The sequence below is a fragment of the Armigeres subalbatus genome, chromosome 2, assembly GCF_024139115.2.
Source record: "Armigeres subalbatus isolate Guangzhou_Male chromosome 2, GZ_Asu_2, whole genome shotgun sequence".
Classification (NCBI taxonomy): domain Eukaryota; kingdom Metazoa; phylum Arthropoda; class Insecta; order Diptera; family Culicidae; genus Armigeres; species Armigeres subalbatus.
In genome coordinates, this window is record NC_085140.1 from 271,378,367 (window position 1) to 271,399,872 (window position 21,506).

At 37.5% G+C, this 21,506-nt stretch overlaps 1 protein-coding gene across 1 annotated transcript; it reads right to left on the reverse strand.

Moving 5' to 3' along the window:
- Positions 1 to 1,934: 1,934 nt before the first annotated feature.
- On the reverse strand, positions 1,935 to 19,996 carry LOC134212239 (alpha-(1,3)-fucosyltransferase 10). The gene is made up of 4 exons (XM_062689904.1): positions 19,875 to 19,996; positions 19,647 to 19,802; positions 6,101 to 6,682; positions 1,935 to 6,034 (listed from the first exon to the last, which is right to left on the reverse strand). Exons 1-4 carry the CDS (start codon positions 19,989 to 19,991, stop codon positions 5,609 to 5,611), a joined length of 1,281 nt encoding a protein of 426 aa, XP_062545888.1. The 5' UTR covers positions 19,992 to 19,996; the 3' UTR covers positions 1,935 to 5,608.
- Between the last annotated feature and the right edge of the window lie 1,510 nt (positions 19,997 to 21,506).

Consider the following 21,506-nt stretch of genomic DNA (forward strand, 5'->3'; position numbering starts at 1 on the left):
CAAACATCGGGTTTAAACTTGGGCGACGTCATTTATGGACGGTATCTATGAAGAAACTTCAATTCTATGGTGAATAGATGAGGATTGATTACGAAACGCAAACATTTTCCATTTTCAGCCGCCTTCATACATGTATGTATGTCGCACTGATTGTACAAAGCATCTGATTTTTTTATATGGAACGTCACACTTATTGCAAGATTGCAGGGGGCTAAGCGTTATGTAAGCTGTGGCAGTTCCTATCCACCGACTTGCAACACCAATCCCTCCAATGGGCTGTACCGATCAACTTTATTAATAAGAGAACTAAAGCGCTTCCTTTTTTGTTGCACTTTCTGTGTTCTCTATTGCTTCTATTGCTTTTTTGTTGTCTGCATTATATTTTATAGCGATTTAAAATTCCGCACCATCATAACACGAGAAGGACACGATATAAAAGCATCAGTATACTGGTTCGGTGAGGTTCAGATTATGTTTCATTTTTTTTTAAATTGTTTGAAATATTGTAAAAATCAACTTATCGCAAATGGATACCGGAGCACTGTTAATAACAGAATTATGATATAGGATGATGACTAATTGGGAAATCATGTTCTATGACAAACTAAAGCTTATTTTATGGGAGGTGAAACTTATAATTTTTAATAATTTGGAAAACATTCTAACTTTTTTGCCAAATTTATATATTTGGGGATTCCAATCTGCCCAGGGTGTTTATAATGCCCCAGATCCCCTACAATTGCTTATCTTCCTTCGGTTCTCAAAATACAAATAAGAATTGGTTGTTTGACCATCATACAATACGAATGTGGAAGTATTTTTATATTACATAATTATTTCATGTTTGGTTGCTCATGGTTGCAACATTATACAGCGACGTTGCTATACTGCCTCCACTTGCATATCAGCCCCATACCGTTTTTTGGAAAACTGAGATAATAGCCATTGAAGTTCCACATTGCATCTTCCATATAAACCTTTAAAAAATTTAACAAATTGAAACATCATCGGATCTTGTTGAAATTTTGCTAAGTTTTTCATCATACGATAGATTATTGTTAAACGATTTAGTTTGATTGACATATTGTTTAGTTTTATGCAATCAGGTCATGTTAATTCCTAATGGGGCTGTTATGCGGGTACTTTCAATATGGGACGCACATGACTTGGTATTTTTTTCACTCATGGGCATACAAAATCGCAATTATGATTATGATGTATGGAAGTACTTTTGAAATAAAGACTTCTCACTGGGTTAACTTAAAAGAGATGAAAAGTTAAATGGGGCTAATATGCGAGTGGCAGTGTACTGTTCGCAAAACTTGACCGGAGCACTAAGTTAGGCAACAATTTTTTTTCTGGGTATATTGAAAATATGTTTCACTAATTAAAACGTACAGGAGCCATCCTTAGCCGTGCGGTAAGACGCGCGGCTACAAAGCAAGACCATGCTGAGGGTGGCTGGGTTCGATTCCCGGTGCCGGTCTAGACAATTTTCGGATTGGAAATTGTCTCGACTTCCCTGGGCATAAAAGTATCATCGTGCCTAGCCTCATGATATACGAATGCAAAAATGGTAACCTGGCTTAGAAACCTTGCAGTTAATGACTGTGGAAGTGCTTAATGAACACAAAGCTGCGAGGCAGCGCTGCCCCAGTGTGGGGATGTAATGCCAATAAAGAAGAAGAATCAAAACGCCCCAGTGTATGCAGGACGATATATCCTTACCAACTGGGCACATGCGCGGCGAGCCCAGCAGCAGTTGCTGGTATGGACACTATCGTAATGTAATTCGAACTTGCTTAAATGGTCTTATGTTGGTTTTTCAATGTCAAGTACATAGGGGTTTGTAACCTTTTTTATTATGGGATAGATAGGCTATGAAACACTTTGGTTAAGGTGGGACGTTTTGCCCAGGCACTTGTTAAAATCCATTTTCACGACTTTCAAAAAAGCTTTATTACGTGTTCTCTGTGATATTTTATATAACTACACACAGGCAAAGCATTTGAAACTTTTTGGAGTACCAAATAACACAAAGTTTACATAAATTCCGTTGAAAAGAAAAAAGTTATTATAGGTTTTGCCTTAGGGGCATATTATACCGTCTTACCCTACATTTGTTTGTTCCGTTTTTTTAAATAAACTTGTTGTTTTACCTGCACAGAAAAAATAATGAAAAATAAACAGCGCATAAAACTTGACATGCGGAAATTTACGCTATTCTTCGCTGAAATGGTCCTCTTTCTAACAAGATTGCTTACAACTTGTGTGGAATATTGACGATTCACGTCAAATATTGTATACATTTAGGCTGTATCCCGTGTGGAATTGCGCTTTCATTTATATGCGTGCATGATTTTTCGCGTAAATTTCAGTGGATTTTTCTATCTGTGTATGGCTTATTTTTCATATAGTTTTCATTCCTTTACTTAGGACCGATTTCTTTACCTCCGCTTAGTGCTTAAACCAGTTTTAAGCGTATGGGTAAGCACCGCTTAAGAGTTCAGCGGTGGTGAAGAAATTGACCCTTAGGTAGTCTTAAACAGCCAAATAAGGATCGCTGTATAAACCAGAGACGTTGTTTATAGATAGAGACCCGCAAACAGTGAAGCCGAAAGTACCAAACGAACCGTCAAACGCGGTACCAAACGAGCAAAGTAAACAAACATTACCAATCGAGAGTTCAGTGAATGAAGATGTTTTCAGAGTTCTCATAGCAAATTTATATATGGTATTTAATCATATTTACTGTTGAATATAAGGAAATGGTGCTAAACAAGAGAAAATATGTAGTTGGAGCAAACGAAATAACTGCTCACACTGAGAGTCACTTCAAGTTCTCACAATTTTTTATGTTGCCGATCGCACAGAATTTTTTTGACTGCTGGCCGTGAAGCCAGAATTGCTTTTATTCTCTCCGCGTGTTGGAAACAATAGCGACGGGCACTGCTCTTAAAGCAGAACAAATTGAAAACACGTAGATCAAAGCTGAAATATATTTCTTAATTTCACATAGTTTACAATGAACATTGAATAGCCTACTCACAATTTCAGTGTTTTATTCACACTAGAATAAATCTAATGCGCCCGTAATCTTAATGCTTCCACTCCGTGATCTAATGGTTCGTCTACGTAAAAACGTACAGCAACAGTAAGGAACGCTACGTAGAGTGACGGACAGTGGTGTACAAATAGAACTCTCACATAACACCGCGTGTCTCTATATAATACCATCGTCTCTGGTATAAACCACCCCCATGAAACGGCTGTCATCCACGAACAACTCGACTGAAGCCAAAAACATGGTGCTGGATGTAAACATTGCCGGTTAAGCAATAAACACACGAAGTCAGAACAGTCGGATGCGTAATCGGCGTAAGCGGCATGTGTTGCATTGTTAAATTAAATATATTCAACGAGATGTATTGCATTGTTGCGTGATTTTCGACGTAATTAATTGGCGCTTTGATGTTGCATGAAGAAGAAGAAGCAGAAAGATGATATTCAAAAAATTTCGCGCGGGAAAACATACGAGGATATTTTTGAAACTCTTCTTTGAAATTCTAGAGGAAATATAATTAAAAACGGTAAACAGTACGGGGTTGGACTTTTCTTATACTGTGTATTAAGTATGATATCACAGAATAAAAATTGAAATTGAAATATTGTGTTTATTGTGCAGTAAAAAACAAGACTAACCCCGTACTGCTTACCGTTTTTAATTATATTGCTTCTAGAATTTTAAAGAAGTGTTTCAAAAATTTCTTTGTATGTTTTCCTGTGCGACTATTTTTGATTATCATCTTTCTGCTTCTTCTTCTTCATGAAACATCAAAGTGCCAATCGCCAATGCTCTCGAGGCGGTATGAACGGAGCTTAAATTGGGAAAGGCAACCCTAGCGCCACCCAATCGGTAGACGGCTTCAAGAACTACATCTCATTTCAGGGGGGTGGTATAAACATATGCTTCATTTGCTTCCATTCAAATGATCACCTATGATTACCTATCACCTATGAATTCACTTAAGCAATCTACATTCTGAACTTTGCTTTCAACGTTCTTCAATTGATACCATTCTGAAACTTTTCGTCTTAAATCAAGGCTGTATGCATAGAGTGGGGTGTCATGGTCATTTTTTCAAATCAATGATTTTTTGAAACCAGTGTGGATCCCAAACAACTCGTTTTCCGCATCGCGTTTGAAGTTTGTAATGAAATTGTGAAAACGTGTTTTTTGCATTACTACTTCTAGAGGTTTCAGTTCATCGTAAACCAAGTAGCACATTGCATTAAATTATAACCCAAAGGATGACGAAAAACTTTGCTGAAGAACGTTTGTTGCTGGAACGTTCACGAAAAAAGTTATAACGTTTTTAAGATTGATTGTTCTAATCATATGCAAAAAATCGTTTATTCTGTCAGCACTGCCGAACTACGTGGACCAATAATTTCTCAATAAGATCAATATTTTTTTGCATTGAGAACTGTCAAAACGTGAGCCAAATGAACGTTGTTATTGTTGCAGATTGAGAGGTATTGAGATAGATTTTAAGAAAAGTTTTATCGAATAAACAATTTGTTTTACTTTCACGAGTAGAAGTAATCTAGTGTTGCACTAGAAGTGAAGTAGTCTAGTGTTGCACTTTTATTTTATTGACAATGCCTATTTAAACACTGTTAGTGGATAGACAAACATGTTCCAAATTGTTATCAAATGCGAAGTCATATACAAGCTTCAACATTTTCCGCTGCGGCAAGTGCTGGAAGCGTTTGCTAACAAAAGTAACAGCGTTGCTAAATCGTTTTGAAAAGTATTTGCATATCTCTCATTATAGGATCCCTAGTTTGAACATGTTTGAGCCAGAGTCTATTATATATAGAGTTACGCAAAGAGTGAAGCTAAATCTACCTATTGAACTGTCAAACCGTCTACCTATCGAGCAAAGTAAACAAATGATTGTTGGTAAGGCGGAAGTATTGTTATCGCCTGATGATTATTATGGCGAATTAAAACTCATGAATTGAAATGTATTAGATTTGTTCTAAAAAACAGCTTCAAAAAACTTCAATACACCCCCCAATAAAGTTGCAACAAGAAACTCACGTGTTTGCACTCTGTAGGTGACTTTGGTTATCGAATTAAAAAGATTTAGAAGTGATCACTCCCGTGAAGTCACTTGAAGGGTTGAACAAAAATGAAAGTTTTCAACATAATAACAAAAGCATCATTCAGAATAAGAGTAAGAAGATCCTCTTTGCGCAACTCTATATAATAGACTCTGGTTTGAGCAATCAAGTTTCGATGCGTAATAACATTTTTTGTAGACCTTCCAGCTAGGTACGTACCTTCTTCGGCAAAGTCTTTCAGACTATATGCTAACGTATTAAGTCACGTGATTGGCGATAAATTGAAGCCGCTAAGAGCAAAAATGTAAAAAAATACGTTTTCCCATACGATTTAGTAAAATCTTGATCTCACTAGATTGGATGAAGTTTGGGTTTTTCCATACAACTGCGCCCCAACTGAGAAAAAACTATGATCTTTTGTTTTGTATCGTATTCATAAAAAATAGCCTTATTAGGGATATCGACAGATCTCTAATTATTACGTTGCTCTCACGTCTGCCATTTTGTGCACAATAGCTGCTTCCATCCGAGCTTTTTCGATAAATTCTTGAACACGTGGTAGTGCCTTGAGAGTGAAATTTCCAGGTGGAAAGTACGGGAGTTCGCATGATATCTCTTTCTGATGAGATTGATGATGTTCCTGGTGATAACTTTGTACGCATGCGGTGCACTCGAATTCAACTATTGATCGAGTTCTCCTGCTTTCCAAATACATGATATCTTCCTTGAAGATCGCATTGACCAATAACTGATTGGATATTGGGTAAAAGTCCATGGTTTTGTGGTACAAGAAAGTTGTGTAAACATCTTCGTTGTTGGATACTTGAGAAATAAATTGCGCTAGTTCTTGAGGGCTGCTAAAATCTTCTATCAAAATGGCTGAATTTGGGTTTGGTAGATAGCGCTGAAAACAACAAAAAGGTACATTATATATAAACAACATTGTAATACTTAAAGCTTTTCTACTTACTCGTATGTTGGTTGCCCCAAAATAAATAGGAACAATCCCCAGACTTAAGGATTTCCAAAACTTATCAATTATATAATCTTCACAGATCATGTCTTGGTAAACAATAATGAACTTGTATTTGGAGGCAAAGTCGTAGAAGTTACGAACATCAGTAACATTCATTGAATTGTCTGTTATTCCATTTGGCAATGTTTTATTATTCAAACATGCTCCGTAGGAATCTATTAATATGTATTTGCTTAATTCCTTGACGTACAATTCTCGCCCAGTAAGCGTATCACAGCGAGACTGTATGTACAGTACAGGGGCCATTTTCATTTTCCTTTGAAAATTGGATTTTTGTCCGAATGTGTACATATTTTTATAGTTGATCAGCTCTTCTAATGTAGTGAATGACTGCAGCGTGAGCGGGACCGTACTGTATCGGCTGAACGTTGATGAGAAGTTGAATATATCCAATGCATGCAGAAGAAACGGTGCATCCTTGGGAGATGTATCGTAGTACAATCCCCAATATTGGTCTATTCTGCGATTCGATGGCATGTCATATATGGAAACTTTACTCCCGTGGAAAAGGTAGCCCTGTAAAATATTTATTTTCAAAAGTCTTGTAGAATATTTCTTATGTACCGCTCAGACTACGAACTATATCATTTGATAGAGTATCTTGACAGTTTTTATTGGATACAATCCATATGATGTTTCATATCTAAGGTTTCTATATCAAGTGATATAGCTTGTACTGAGAACGGGGAATTATATATGCATTAAGTTTTATAGATGTAGCAGGACGAAAACCCTAAGGACGGGCCCCTCCTTAGCCGTGCGGTTAGACGCGCGGCTACAAAGCAAGACCACGCTGAGGGTGGCTGGGTCGATTCCCGGTGCCGGTCTAGACAATTTTCGGATTGGAATTGCATAAGGTTCAGCGCTAGTTCAGAAAACATTCTTAGAAAACATGGTACTTCAGGACATTAACCACGGATACGTCATCATATGCTTCCGTTGTTGAAGTGTGGACTTGTTGTAAGCCATTTATTCAGTTATAAAAAATATTGGTAGTGACAGAAATAAATTTACCTGTGGGACCCACTTACCCCTTCAAACGGGGCAAGTGGGAACTATTCTGCTTTATACTGTCGAACGTAACTAATTATAAGAATGTAGATATAATGTTCATGTAATTTCTGAGTTATAGTATTTCATATCATGGATGGAGGTTTATTGCTTGTCAGACTTTTGTTTTTGCAAAAAAGGGAAAACAATGTTAGCAGATATAAGAACAAGACAACACCCGGTTCACTGTTTAACTGACTGTTGCCTGGCTTCTATTAGCTTACTTTCTTAACATATGTGTTAGATGGAAAGTATGAACAAATCTTTGTTCACTTTTCGAATGAATGTTTCTCTGTTTGGAACACAAATTAGTACATAAATTAGAAATTCAAAAGGAACGTTTTTATTCAGGCGATGCGCAGTGTTTTAAATATGTAATAGAACGAAATGGCCAATTTATGTCTTAAGCACTTTATTTAAGTAAAAATCTGTGAATCTGATGCGAAGTTCAAAAATAACCTGTTGATCTGTTGTAGAATAAATAGATTATTTGCACTGTAAACGGAAAAATTCGTATAGTCATTGCGTTTTCCTAATTTTCAGAAAGTACACATACACATTTGGTAAATCAACTGTACACTACTTCTTAACAACGGAATCAACGATATCAGTTGCATTTGATTCAAATCCACATGATATATGAGTGTCGTAAATATGTTTCACTAGACAACAATCTAAAAATAGGTTAAATGGCTCTATCGAAAATGTTGTTCAAATATGTCCCACTTGCCCCATGTATGTTTAAACTCAAGGGCAAATGAAAATTGCCGATTTTGGCTTTAATCAAAACTTTTAAATCGTTTTCGATGTCACACAATTATTTAATTGCTCAAAATATTCACTTCCCTAATCAATGATGAATTTATAAATGACTATTTTGTTGTAAATCCATTGAATTAAAATAAAAGTAATAGATTTTGCCGGTAGTTCAAAGTCATGATTGAACAATACCATTAGTATGGTGCCGTAAATGTTTTTGATTCCAAATATTTTTATGTCAGGTGAATTCGTTGATAGTTCTGCTTCATCTTTCTAGAACATTGTTATCATTAAAAACGTTCACCGATTAATCGGCAGCCATAGTACCCACTAGGGATCCTACATTCAGAGATATGCGAAAGCGGCCATCTTGAGCCAATCGAGCATTGAGAACTGTCAAAATCTGAGCCAAATGAACATCGTTATTGTTGTAGATCGAAAGGTATTGCGATTTTGGTGAAATAGATTTTATGAAAAGTTTTATCGAATAAACAATTAGTTTTGCTTTCGTAAGTAAAAGTAGTCTAGTTGATGCCTTATATCGTGTTCATTTGTATTGCTCTTTAATTTTAGCGAAAATACACTGCTAGAGCTTAGACAAAATAATCAAATAGTGTCTTCGAATGTAAAGTCATGTGCAAGCCTAAACATTTTTCAGTGCGGCAAGTGCTGGCAGCGTTTGTTTACGAGAGTAACAGCGTTGCTAAATCGTCTGAAAAAGTATTCGCACATCTCTTAATATAGGATCCCTAGTACCCACTTACCCCGTATTTTCACTTGCCTCGGGGTATCTTACATATCTTTCGCACAGCTGTGTAAAACAAGTTGAAATACATTGTCAGAACCAGTGATCCACATAATTGATGCTTTTTTAAAGGAATTCATCCAAAACTGAAGCCCCCCGAATCAGTTTTTTTGACGTAGGACTTACGTCTTTCTTTACTACTCTGGGTGATTTAGATTTTCTTTGTGTATAAAAGAAGCAGTGCCTGTCGTTTGCGAGTCATTACAATTTGTGACAGCAGCGCGTACTGACTAGAGGCCTGAATAAGAGAAACGCGGATAGGTATGTGCCGCCAATCGAACCGTCAAAAAACAGCAGCCAATCGAGCAGGAGACCTGTCAAGCAGCCAAAATGTTGGCTCAAATACTGAAAACGGCCAAATTCGATTTTATGTAATTTTTAGATAAACAAAATTGAATGTATTTTAATATAATATATGCAAGTCATTTATAGATTATGAAATGAAATTACATTGTTTATTGTATTCTATTGTTATGTGATGTGGACATATAAAATAGCGGATTGTGAGATTTTATCTACATAAACCATTTCTTTCTTTTCATGTGTTGTTCTTTGATGATGAAGATTGGATGCAGTGTTGGCAGAGTCATATTTTCTATCCGCGTTTCTCTTATTCAGGCCTCTAGTACTGACGTGCTTTTTGCTCGCGCATTTTTCGTTTCGTTCGTTCGTTAGCTGTGTTTACCTACACAGCGACAGCATGCAGTCACCACACACTTAAAATAAATCGCCGAATTCGGTAAAATTTTACCGAAATCTCAACAGCTGAACTGTTCGGTAAATAATTTAACTGATTTTCGGTGATTTTGACAGTTGAGCAATGGAAAAAATTACAAAAAATCTGTAAAATAAATTACCGAACAGTTCTGCTGTTGAGATTTCGGTAAAATTTACCGAATACGGTGAAATGAGTTAAGTGTGCAGCGGTAGATCTGCCGGTGGGTCTGCGAATATGCATGAAATAAGTGGGTGGCCAAAATTAGAGAGATTTGGTCTGCTCATTTGGAAATTTCGCTTTATTACATGTAAATCTATTAAATAAGTCCGCATTAAATTAAATTAAAAATTAAATAATTTTTCGTTGACTAATTAGCAGTACCTCCTTTATTTTAGTAGGGTTACTGCTCCTTGACTTGTTTCTCATTGTTGTGATTTTTTCAGCAGTAAGCACGCATGTTAGCAAAAAGAAGCAACGAAATTGGTGCTGAATTTCTTTGTTTGGAAAACGGGACAGTTCCCCTAAAATAGCACATTTTGCTCTAGTCTGAAAATTTTATAAATAGAATTTTTAAACTTCCAATACTATGTATCATCAATAAGAAATCTATAAATGTCCTACATTTACTCGAGTAAATAAGGGCTTAATAGTTAGAAACAAAGCAATTCTAATTATGTATTTAATTATTGGTTTTATTTCCAGAAGTTATGAATAAACAAATTGCTAATAATTCTACACAGCATACCTATAATCAAACTCCATAGATCCAAAAGTTAGAAGTTAAATGTAAATACGTTATACAAGTCCTACGTCTACTCGCGGTTATGTTGAAAACATTACCCATAGCTCGTTTTTATCATAACAACTTGCGTCTCAAAAATGTCTCACGGTATGTTACATATCTGTATAGTGTATACATACAGAGAGGATAAGGTTGAGATGGCACGGCCAATGCTGGGTAAAGCGTGCCATTGGTACTTCGCGTACCTGAAGGAATAAAATAGACCCCATCTCGTGGTCCTTACCCTCTTACCCAGCAACTCCTATCCCTACCGGTGGGAACTATTGTCGTATGCTGACAGGGAAGGGGAGGTTTGCTCCTCTCCGGAGGTGCAAATCTTACTGAGCGTCTTTTCTCCATGTCAGGATCGGCTCACAACAGCGTCTGTTCTCCATGTTAGGGGCGGCTGATCATCGTCCGAGTGCCAGCGAGGGACACTAAGTGAAACTGTGCACCATGATCCACCGGGAATAAGGAGGAATGGTCCTCCGGAAATTTAGGGGGTTTGATGTCAGGCCCTGCAAGCCAGACTTTTAAAAAACATACGCAACGGACAATCAACAAAAGAATACGGACCGGAACCATCGGCGAAGACCACTGCGACGAAAAGGGACTAGCGATTGGAAACTCGGTTCGTGGAGTTGCAAATCTCTCAACTTCATCGGAAGCACACGCATGCTCGTCGATGTACTCAAGGACCGTAGATTCGGTATCGTAGCGCTGCAGGAGGTTTGTTAAAAGAGATCAATGGTGCGAACGTTTGGAGGTATAATCATACCATCTACCAGAGCTGCGGCAACACACGAGCTGGGAACAGCTTTCATAGTGATGAGCGATATGCAAAGGCGCGTGATCGGGTGGTGGCCGACCAATGAGAGAATGTCCAGGTTGAGGATTGAAGGCCGGTTCTTCAACTTCAGCATAATCAACGTCCATAGCCCACACTCCGGAAGCACTGATGATGATAAAGACGCATTCTACGCGCAGCTGGAACGTGAGTATGACAGCTGCCCAAGCCACGACGTCAAAATCATCATAGGAGATTTGAACGCTCAGGTTAGCCAAAAGAAGGAGTTTCGACCGACTGGAGGAAAGTTCAGCGCTCACCGGCTGACGAACGAAAACGGGCTAGGGGCCATCCAGAAACCACGTGGTCATATTTTTGAAGATTTTCAACCCCCCTCCCCCCATGTGGCTTATCGTGGTCATTTGGCAGACCCCCCTCCCCCCCAATGACCACGTGGTTTTTTCTCAAGTACAAAAATTAAAAAAAAAAACCTTATGTAACTAAACCGATCAATTTTGAAGATGAACATTTTCAACTGATTCAAACGCGCAGAAAAATGTTTTTTAAACTCAATGATATTATGTATAAAAACAACAAAAATAATTATTGTTCCCCGGCTAATAATTTTATTTGTTGAATTCAACAAAAAAACAGATTTGATTAGACGAAAAATATTGTTGTTTCTACAATGTTCCAAAACAGCACTCAAAATAAAAATTGTTGAATTTACAATATATTTTTTTGTTTGTACAAAAAATATTTTTAAACCAAAAAGAAAAATTTTTGCTTTCAACAATATTTTTCTTAAATTCAAAAAAACAAAAATATTGTAATCAAAAATGTATTTTGAATTTTATATTAAATTTCTTGTGATTATCAATTATTTTAATTTTTGATTAGGCGTCGTGTGGAAAATAAAACTACAATAATTATATTTGTAATTTTTTCATATATTTACTTCACAAACTAGTTTATAATATACTATATTATTTATACTGGATTGTAGTAGAAACAACAATTAAATTTTTTGAATTAAATATATTTCAGTTTTGATTTTAAAGATAAAATATTTGAGTTTAAAAAATATTTCAATAATTTTATTTTTTAGTTCAAAAAGTTAGATTTTCTCTGCGTGAAATCAAACTAAACCCGGCATGGAAATTATAAATTTTCATGAATTCTAACATTTTGATGATGTTATCATGTTGTAATGTGTATCGGGTATTAGGATATCTAGCACTCGTATACCTTCGATGCATCAGGAGAGGATACAAAAAAATGTGGACTCGCGAATATGTTATAAAAATTTCGAGAAAAAATTGTAATGGTTTTGAAATTTTCCAAAATATCCCTATATTATTAATTTTTTTTAAATTTTTTTACCAGTGATTTTTTTAAAATAATTATAAAGTTCATCACTGAATATCTTAATTTAATTAAAAATGTTCAGCTGAACCTACAAAGAAATCGAAATGACTTCCCGAAGAAGAATGAATTCCCGATGAAATTTTGGAAGATTTTATGGTACAAATTAAAAAAACAAGAATCTCGAGAATTCTTCCGTGGAAATTCTGAATAATGCCTCGAATAAAAAAATACTTGGAAAATTTTAAAAAATGTGATAGAATTCACAAAGAGCGTAAAAAAGTATTCCGAAAAATTTTAATTTGAAATTTGAAAAAAAAATCCAAAAACAAAAAATCAACGGAAATATCAAAGTGTTTCATGTGGCATTGGCTGTTTAATATCTTTCGGAAATTCAGAAGAGTTTTATTGAAAAAAATAGAAGTCTTCTTCTTCTTCTATGGCTCCATGTTCCAACTGGAAGTTGGTCTGCTTTTCAACTTAGTATATTCTATTAGCATTTCCTTAGTTATAAATTGAAAGCTTTTATATGCCAGTCCTTGCACGATTATATAATATATATCTTGTGTAGCTAGTACGATGGATACACTATACCTAGTATGTCGAGAATGTTTCCCACCCGAACATATCCTAGATAGGAACGAGAATCGAACTCGTCATCTCCGAGTTGACAACCCTACGCCTTTGCTCGCAAAGTTAACTGGAGACTGAACATTTTGAAGTGCACTCCTTAAGATGTTCGAAAAACTTTTTTTGGAAATAAAGAAGAATTTCTGGTGAAGATTCGAAAGAACTTGTCGTAGAAAATTTCATTAGAATGTAAAAAAAATATATATAAATTATATGTATTTCCCACGGGACTGTTTTGAATTTTCAGAAATTTTTTCGCAATTTACACTGGAGATGTTTTGTTTTTTTTTTCATTATCAATTTGTAGCAAAATTTCCAAGCAAAATTTTTCAGAGAGAATTGTTCAAAAATCATTCTGAATGCCAGCACTTTATCAGGATTATATGAAGTAATGTAAAAGTTTTTACAGGAAATTTCTTTACTGGATTTTTCCTGAATATCCCCAAGAAATTCTTTTGAAGTTTTTTTCTTGGATTATTGTAAAAACATGAATATTTTTCAAATTTGTAGCTGCAGTCCGCTGATGCAAAAGTGTCGGCGGCATGATGCCAAAAAACATCTGCGGCGGTGGCGTGGCGCGGCAGAATTTTTTTTTTATATTTTCCCATTTTTACTTTTTAAATTTTTGTTATGGAAATTGAGACTGAATCGCAACCTGTTTTTTCGTTTATTTTTTTATGAAAAAAGGATCTAAGGCTAAGATTGTCAAATAGCGCAGATATGCATCGGCGTTACGACCGACGCTGCGTTACCGGTTTTTCTCGATGCACACCTGCGTCTTTTTAACGCTGATTTGAAAAGACGCTACGTGGGCATAGGCCCTAAGATGCGCTTTGGCGTTTAATGATTAACTCAATATTTTTTCTGATTTGTATTTTTTACACCGCTATTGTTATTCACCAAAAGTTTTTTGTGTAAAAAAAACCACGTGGTTCGAGAGCAACACCCCCCTCCCCCATGTGGCTTATCGTGGTCATTTTCCAAACCCCCCCCTCCCCCCATATATGACCACGTGGTTTCTGGACGGCCCCCTACGACTAACTGATTTCGCCGCGTCCAAAAATATGGCCATTCGAAATACCTACATCCAACACAGCCTTCCGTATCGGTACACCTGGAGATCACCACTGCAGACAGAATCACAAATCGACCACGTTTTGATTGATGGACCGTATTTCTCCGACATTATTGACGTCAGGACATATCGTGGCGCTAACATCGACTCTGATCACTATCTGGTGATGGATAAACTGCGCCCAAAACTATCCGTCATCAACAATGTTCGGTACCGACTGCCGGGCGGTCGCGCTGCAGTAAGGTAAGGTACTCGGCAGAACGTGGAACGTTATAGACGGAAGCGGAGACAGCAGACAGCAGACCCGCCTTTTTCAGGAAAAGAAACGCCGCCAGGAAGAAGCGGAGTGTGAGGAGCTGGAACAGCTGTGCCGTTCTCAAGAAACACGCAAGTTCTACCAGAAGCTTAATGTGCCGAGATAAGGATGGGAGCATCTTGACGGACGAACGTATGGTGATCGAAAGGTGGAAGCAGCACTACTACATTTGAACGGCGCTGAGAGTACAGGCAGTGAAAGTCAAGGCAGCGGATGAGATGACTACGTCAGTTCAGCGGACGATAGAAGCCAACCAGCCCCCACCTTGAGGGAAGTTAAGGATGCCATCCAACAGCTAAAGACCAATAAAGCAGCTGGTAAGGATGGTATCGGAGCTGAGCTCATCAAGATGGGCCCGGAAAAGCTGGCCACTTGCCTACACAAACTGATAGTCAGAATCTGGGAAACTGAACAGCTACCGGAGGAGTAGAAGGAAAAAGTTATATGCCCCATCTACAAGAAAGGCGACAAGCTGGAGTGTGAGAACTTTAGAGCGATCACCATCCTTAATGCCGCCTACAAAGTGATATCCCAAATCATCTTTTGTCATCTGTCATCATTGGTGAATAAGTTCGTGGGATGTTATCAAGCCGGCTTCGTTGACGGCGGCTCGACAACGGACCAGATCTTTACTGTACGGCAAATTTTGTACTTCAAAAATGCCGTGAATACCAGGTCCCAACGCACCATCAGTTCATTGATTTCAATGCGGCATACGACAGTATATACCGCGTAGAGCCATGACAAATTATGGACGAGAACAGCTTCCCTGGGAAGCTTACCAAACTGATCAAAGCAACGGTGGATGGTGTGCAAAACGGTGTGAAGGATCAAATATACTATATTAATCGGGGGTTAAATCTTCTTCTCTATCTATCTTCTATATAATAAAAATGAAATGGTCTGTGTTCGTATCCGCATTACTCGAAAACTGCTGGATGGATTTTCTTCATTCCTTCAGCATTACATTCGTAATAGTTTCCGACGGGTTTATATGATATTTCCTTAGTCGAAAATCATTAGTAAAGTTGAGTAAGTCGTGAAACACTAAAATAAAGATTCGTATGGGAATTTCGCATGGGCAGTTAACAACGCACAACATTTTCGCCTACTATGCAGGACAACGTCTGCCGGGTCGATTAGTATACTATATTAATTTACAATATAGCTCACTCTGGCTGATTTCGACGGACAACACAGTAGCGACGCGGTGTCACAAAGGGTAAGCAATGTAGTAAAGCGACATTCCGAGGGGTGTTTAAAAGTATGATACAATATGCAGTATAACATGTTGAAATAATATGCTAGAAATCATTCTATGACCCCATTTTGATGTCTTAGTTTGAATATAAAGTTTTTGAAAATGTAAGTCAAATTTTTAAACATTGTAAAATTAGTGTAATTTTTGCAATTATGGCACCCCTTGGACATCGTTCTCAGGCATTAGTTACCCTTTGTGACGCAAGATGGTGTGATTGTGTTGACCGTTGCCTATTATATGGAGATTCACGAAGTGAGCTATATTGTTAATATAATATATTTAGCCGGGTGTAACAGCAGGGGCCCGCCTGGGAAGCAGTGTTACGATAGACGGGGATACGTTCGAGGTGGTCGAGGAATTCGTCTACCTTGGATCCTTGCTAACGGCTGATAACAATGTTAGACGTGAAATACGAAGGCGCATCCTCTGTGAAAGTCGGACCTACTACTAGAAGAAACTGCGGTCAAAAAATATTCGCCACCGCACCAAACGTGTTATGTACAAGACGCTAATAAGACCGGTAGTCCTCTACGGACACGAAACATGGATAATGCACGAGGAGGACTTGCAAGCACTCGGAGTATTCGAAAGACGGGTGCTTAGGACCATCTTTGGCGGCGTGCAAGAAGACGGTGTTTGGCGGCGAAGTATGAACCACGAGCTCGCCCAGCCCTACGGCGAACCCAGTATCCAGAAGGTAGCTAAAGCCGGAAGGGTACGATGGGCAGGACATGTTTCAAGAATGCCGGACAGCAACCCTACAAAGATGGTGTTTGCTTCCGATCCGACAGGTACGAGATGGCGTGGAGCACAGCGAGCAAGGTGGGCAGACCAGGTGCAAAACGACTTGGCGAGCGTGGGGCGCATTCGAGGATGGCGAGATGCGGCCTCGAACCGTGTATTGTGGCGTCAAATTGTTGATTCAGTGCTATCTGTTTAGATGTAAACTAAATATATGAAATGAATGCTTTGAAGCGTAACGCATTGTTACGCTTGTCTTCTTGAACAAACTGATACAACTGAAAAAAAAAGATATTGTAGTTACTAGATAAATATTGTCGCTGTCCGGAACATCTTTTGCTGGCGAGGATAGGGGATCTAAATGTCAATGAAGGAAAAATACATACGATTTGACAGTTAGGTACCACACATGTTTCGGACATCAGTACAAAGGAAACCGAAGCGACAATCTTTATCTGGTAAGGTAACGGTACCAATAGTGGAGGTATTAGTAGATTAGATTAGTAGATACACAAATAAAAAATATTTTTTTTAAATCGATCATTATGAGAAATTTACAGCTTTAATATCTTAGTCAATAGATAAACTAATAAATTTGCTAACAAAAATGAGATAGGTGTCATTTAACATCAACAATTACCACTTGGGTACACTGTTCCTTTAGTGGCGGTAAAAATTAATTTCGGTTCCCATAGTGGTGCTATCCATTGGTTTCTTATGAGACTCGCCACTATTGGTACAGTTGCACCACTATAGGTGCAAGGGAGTCAATTTTTGTTAAGGAAAATCATTGTTTTCAATAGTTTTTCAAGCGAAATCTTAAGATAAGTTGCATTTAACAGGATATTTAAAGCACGACGCATCAACTGAAACCATCGTAAAGTGTATAAATATGATAAATCTCATTAAAACCCCACTACCTCCACTATTGGTGCTACCTCCACTAAGGGTACGGTTACCCTAACTAAAATATCTTTCAACTGAAATGTCATCCAAACATCGTTATTTTTGCACAGGAAGCTACCCGAATAAAAAATACAGTAGAATAACAACACAATTTATTGTAACACTACTATAAATAACATTAAATTGGCAATAGATTTTATTGTAAATGAAACCATAGAAATACATTAGAATGCATTGTTATGAACCATTTACTCAAATGTAAATGAAGTTTTCGCAATAGAATGTACGGGTTGTTAAGTATCGTAACTATACAAAATCTGAGATTTTTCCATACATTTTTTTCGTCACACAATAGAGTGTATGGTTAAAATATTGTTGAAATATCCGAACAAAACTGTTCAAAATACAATGGATTGTATTGTATTTGTATAGTAAAACAATACGATTTTTGATTTCTCAGTTGTGACAGCTTTACTGTTCAACAATGCAATATAAAGGGAAAAATGCATATTTGGCTCTTTGAGGCAAATATTGTTATATAGTTTATATGCAATGTAAAGACACGTTTCAAAGTTATCAATGTATGAATCTTATGTACGAAAATGTTTAAAAAACAATTGCAAGTATTGTTACATTAGTAAAATATTTTGATGTATTGTACCCTCAGTGTGGATACAATCTGTGCAACCATCAAGAAACAATATATCCTATTGTATACCGTACATTGTATGGTAATTCAATTGTTTACACAATTAAACCAATAGTACATTTTTATCCGGGTAGTGAATCCTGAAGCCAATGGAGGAATTAGCAGCGGCATTGATATAAGTTCAGATATCAAGAATATGTCACCAGGAAAGTCCAAAATGTGTAGGGGTCTAAATCAAATTGGTTAACCTACAAGTTGTACCTTAGGAATTTATCAAGGATTTGTCTCAGGGTAAACATTGATCCGTCGTCGATTGACCCTCACAAAAACCTGCCTAATATTCGTTGCCGAAGGATTCTTCAAGTGGTAACACCAACAAAAAAGAAGATGATGATTAGGTCCTACATATTTTACTTCGCTAGACCAATTGATTGAAATTCCATTCATAGTGACAATGTGTCTACTAGATAGGTGTTGACTATCATGCACTCGATATCGGTAACTGCTACAACGTGCTGTTCGTGGTGTTGCTGCAAGCATTGCATAACCTTACACTCATTCGTAGGAAGATTCACGTTTATGTCCCTACATGTCAGGTTGTGGCACGTGGCCCTTACATGAGTGTATTAACTGTGCATAGAACTATCCAGTTTTCCGCGAGCGGTAATGGCCGCCAGCTTGCCTGCGGGTTAGTTTCTGATTTGACGTTTCTGGAGGTCAACTGCACCCACCATTCGAGCATTTTGATCAATGAGGTATATAATAAGGCTCGAATTCACTGAATCAGCACCTTCTTATATGCAACATTGGTCAGAATGCTCGGAGCGGTGGGTGCAGTTGACCTCCAGAAACGTCAAATCAGAGACTGACCCGCAGGCAAGCTGGCGGCCATTACCGCTCGCGGAAAACTGGTATCCAATATCATGCGATAAAGCTTGTAGTCTGCATAGGCTACCCCGAATTGAACTGTTAGTAACATAACTTGGAACAATATTGTAAAATGACTCTAGAGCTGCAAGTTCATAATTTATCAAGTTGCAATTTTATTCGAAGTTATTTACTGGCGCATGTTTTAAATGTAATCGAAATAAATATTAAGGGTTCAGAAAAAATATTGTAAGCTCTTTTTAGTGAAATGTATTCAACCGTCTAAGACGAGTTTAGTACTCTCCATTTAATTCCACTAATTATTTTGCTTTGCAGATACGTATTTCGACCACAACTGTGTTGTCGTCTTCAGTGTCTCGTCGAGTCAAGTATGAGACACTGAAGACGACCACACAGTTGTGGTCGAAATACGTATCTGCAAAGATAACAAAATAATTAGTGGAATTAAATGGAGAGAACTAAACGCGTCTTAGACGTATTAAGGGTTGCCATACCAGATTATAATGTCAGCATGGTTTTATGATAAGACAATATCCAACGTAATAGTTGGTCAAGTTATCTGGACCAACTCATCATCTACCTTGAATTGAAATTATGACTCTAATTTTTTTTTTTGAAAATTTTGAGTGCGAGTAACATTATACGATCAGACCTTGACCAATTTTAAAACCTCTAGACGGTATTAGAGATAGAAACATATTCTGTTTTAGATAAGTGTCGTTTACAGGAATGGTATTTTGTCTACATACCGAGAAGAAAGGATCCATTTGCACTCTTCTATCGCTTGTAAAACGACATTCTATTTCTCCACATTTCCGGTGATAATCTAGCTGTTTTACATATGGGCTCCACCATACCATCACATTATACTTTGCGGTCGTTGATTTAGCATGTTTCCTGTATGCCTAAAATGTTCGAATATTGAATATATTAATTATAGCTCAATGCTTTCCGTTTTTTAAAGAATATCATCTCACATATGTACATAACAATACAAATAGCGAAAAGCCAAGTAACAACAGTTTTCCGTTACGATATCGCCCGAACTGCATCATTACTATAGTCGACAGATTGTATTTACGACTTGCAATCATGAATGCCTACGACAGATTTATCGCTCCGTATGCAAAACTATTTAACACATTTCGTTATCATCTAGAAGCAATGTGTTTGTTACGTTATTCGATTTCATTGCTAAGATCATTGTAGATGCAGTTGTGGTAATGTGTAATGTATGCCTCGAGCTTAATGCGATAATTTCTCATTGTAGAAGATACATCATTGTGAAATACGGTTGGGCGAAAATGGATCGAGAAAAAAGAACCCTAAGTAATTACTCGAGACCGGCAGCCACTACCGAAAGTGGTCGGATCGCTCGAAGAACAGAAAATTGATACAAATTTTAATTAACTTGGTTCTTAATTGTCGTAATAGAACAGTAGTATACTCTGCAGGTTAAACAAATCTTTTTTTATAGAAACCATTTTTTTTTGTGTTGGCTTAAAAATTCTTTGTAGTCTACTTTATCTTAGACTTTTCCCAACCGGTACATATGACACTCTGCTCTTAATGTTATCCGATACATACAGATAAAATCTCAAACTAGCAAAGACAGCCCTTGCCTTTTTGATCCAGGATATTGGAAGCTTTGAACATTCTCCACTGATTGCCCGGCTACTGTGAAGCTGGAATGGTTCTTCTTATTCAATAACTCTATATTCCAACTGGAACTTGGCCTGCTTTTCAACTTAGTATTCAATTAGCATTTCCTTTCTATGCCCGTCATTGCATGAGTTTGTAGCTTGTGTGACAAATACAATGGATGCACTATGCCCAGGTTGTCGAGATAGTTTCCAACCCGGAAACATCCTACACCGGACCGAGAATCGAACTCGCCATCTTCGGATTGGCAATCCTAGACCTTTGCTCGCAAAGCTACTGGAGACCCCGGGTCGCCGTGTTCACATCCAACTATTTGATTTTTTTGGCGTTAATCACTGAACCTGTTCGAGAGCGGCAAAAGATAAAGGTGAAGGTTGCAGCACTTCAGGAGGTCCGATGGCGAGGAACAGGAGAACGGGAATTCCGCGCAGTTGACCCAATTGCGGGTACTTCATTCGAATATCACATCTGCTACGAAAAAATAAAAATAAAAACCCAACTTAATTCACCGAGTAGTGATACTGCCTTTCTTGCATTTAGCCAAGACACCAATCTTATATGGCGGTAATATAGTTCGTAGTACCATTTTCTTAATAACTTTTAAACGCAACGGTCGATCGTTATCAAATTCAATAGTGATCAACAAGGCTTTACGACCTTTCGAATGCAACTTGTTGCGTGAAAATCAGATTAGGATTACTATATGAAAAGTTGTCTAATTTCAATCAAAGTTAATTGCCTATTTCCTGGGATTAAACCACCCGACTTGGACGTTAATTTACAATGTTATGAAAACTCATATGTGAATATGTACGTTATGTGGAAGATATTGATTTTGGAAAATGTATTGGAGGTAACCACTTTCCCTTCGATGGGACTCGAACCCATGACCCTACAGTACGCTAGACTGGTGCTTTAACCAACTAAGCTACGAAGGACCTCCGTCG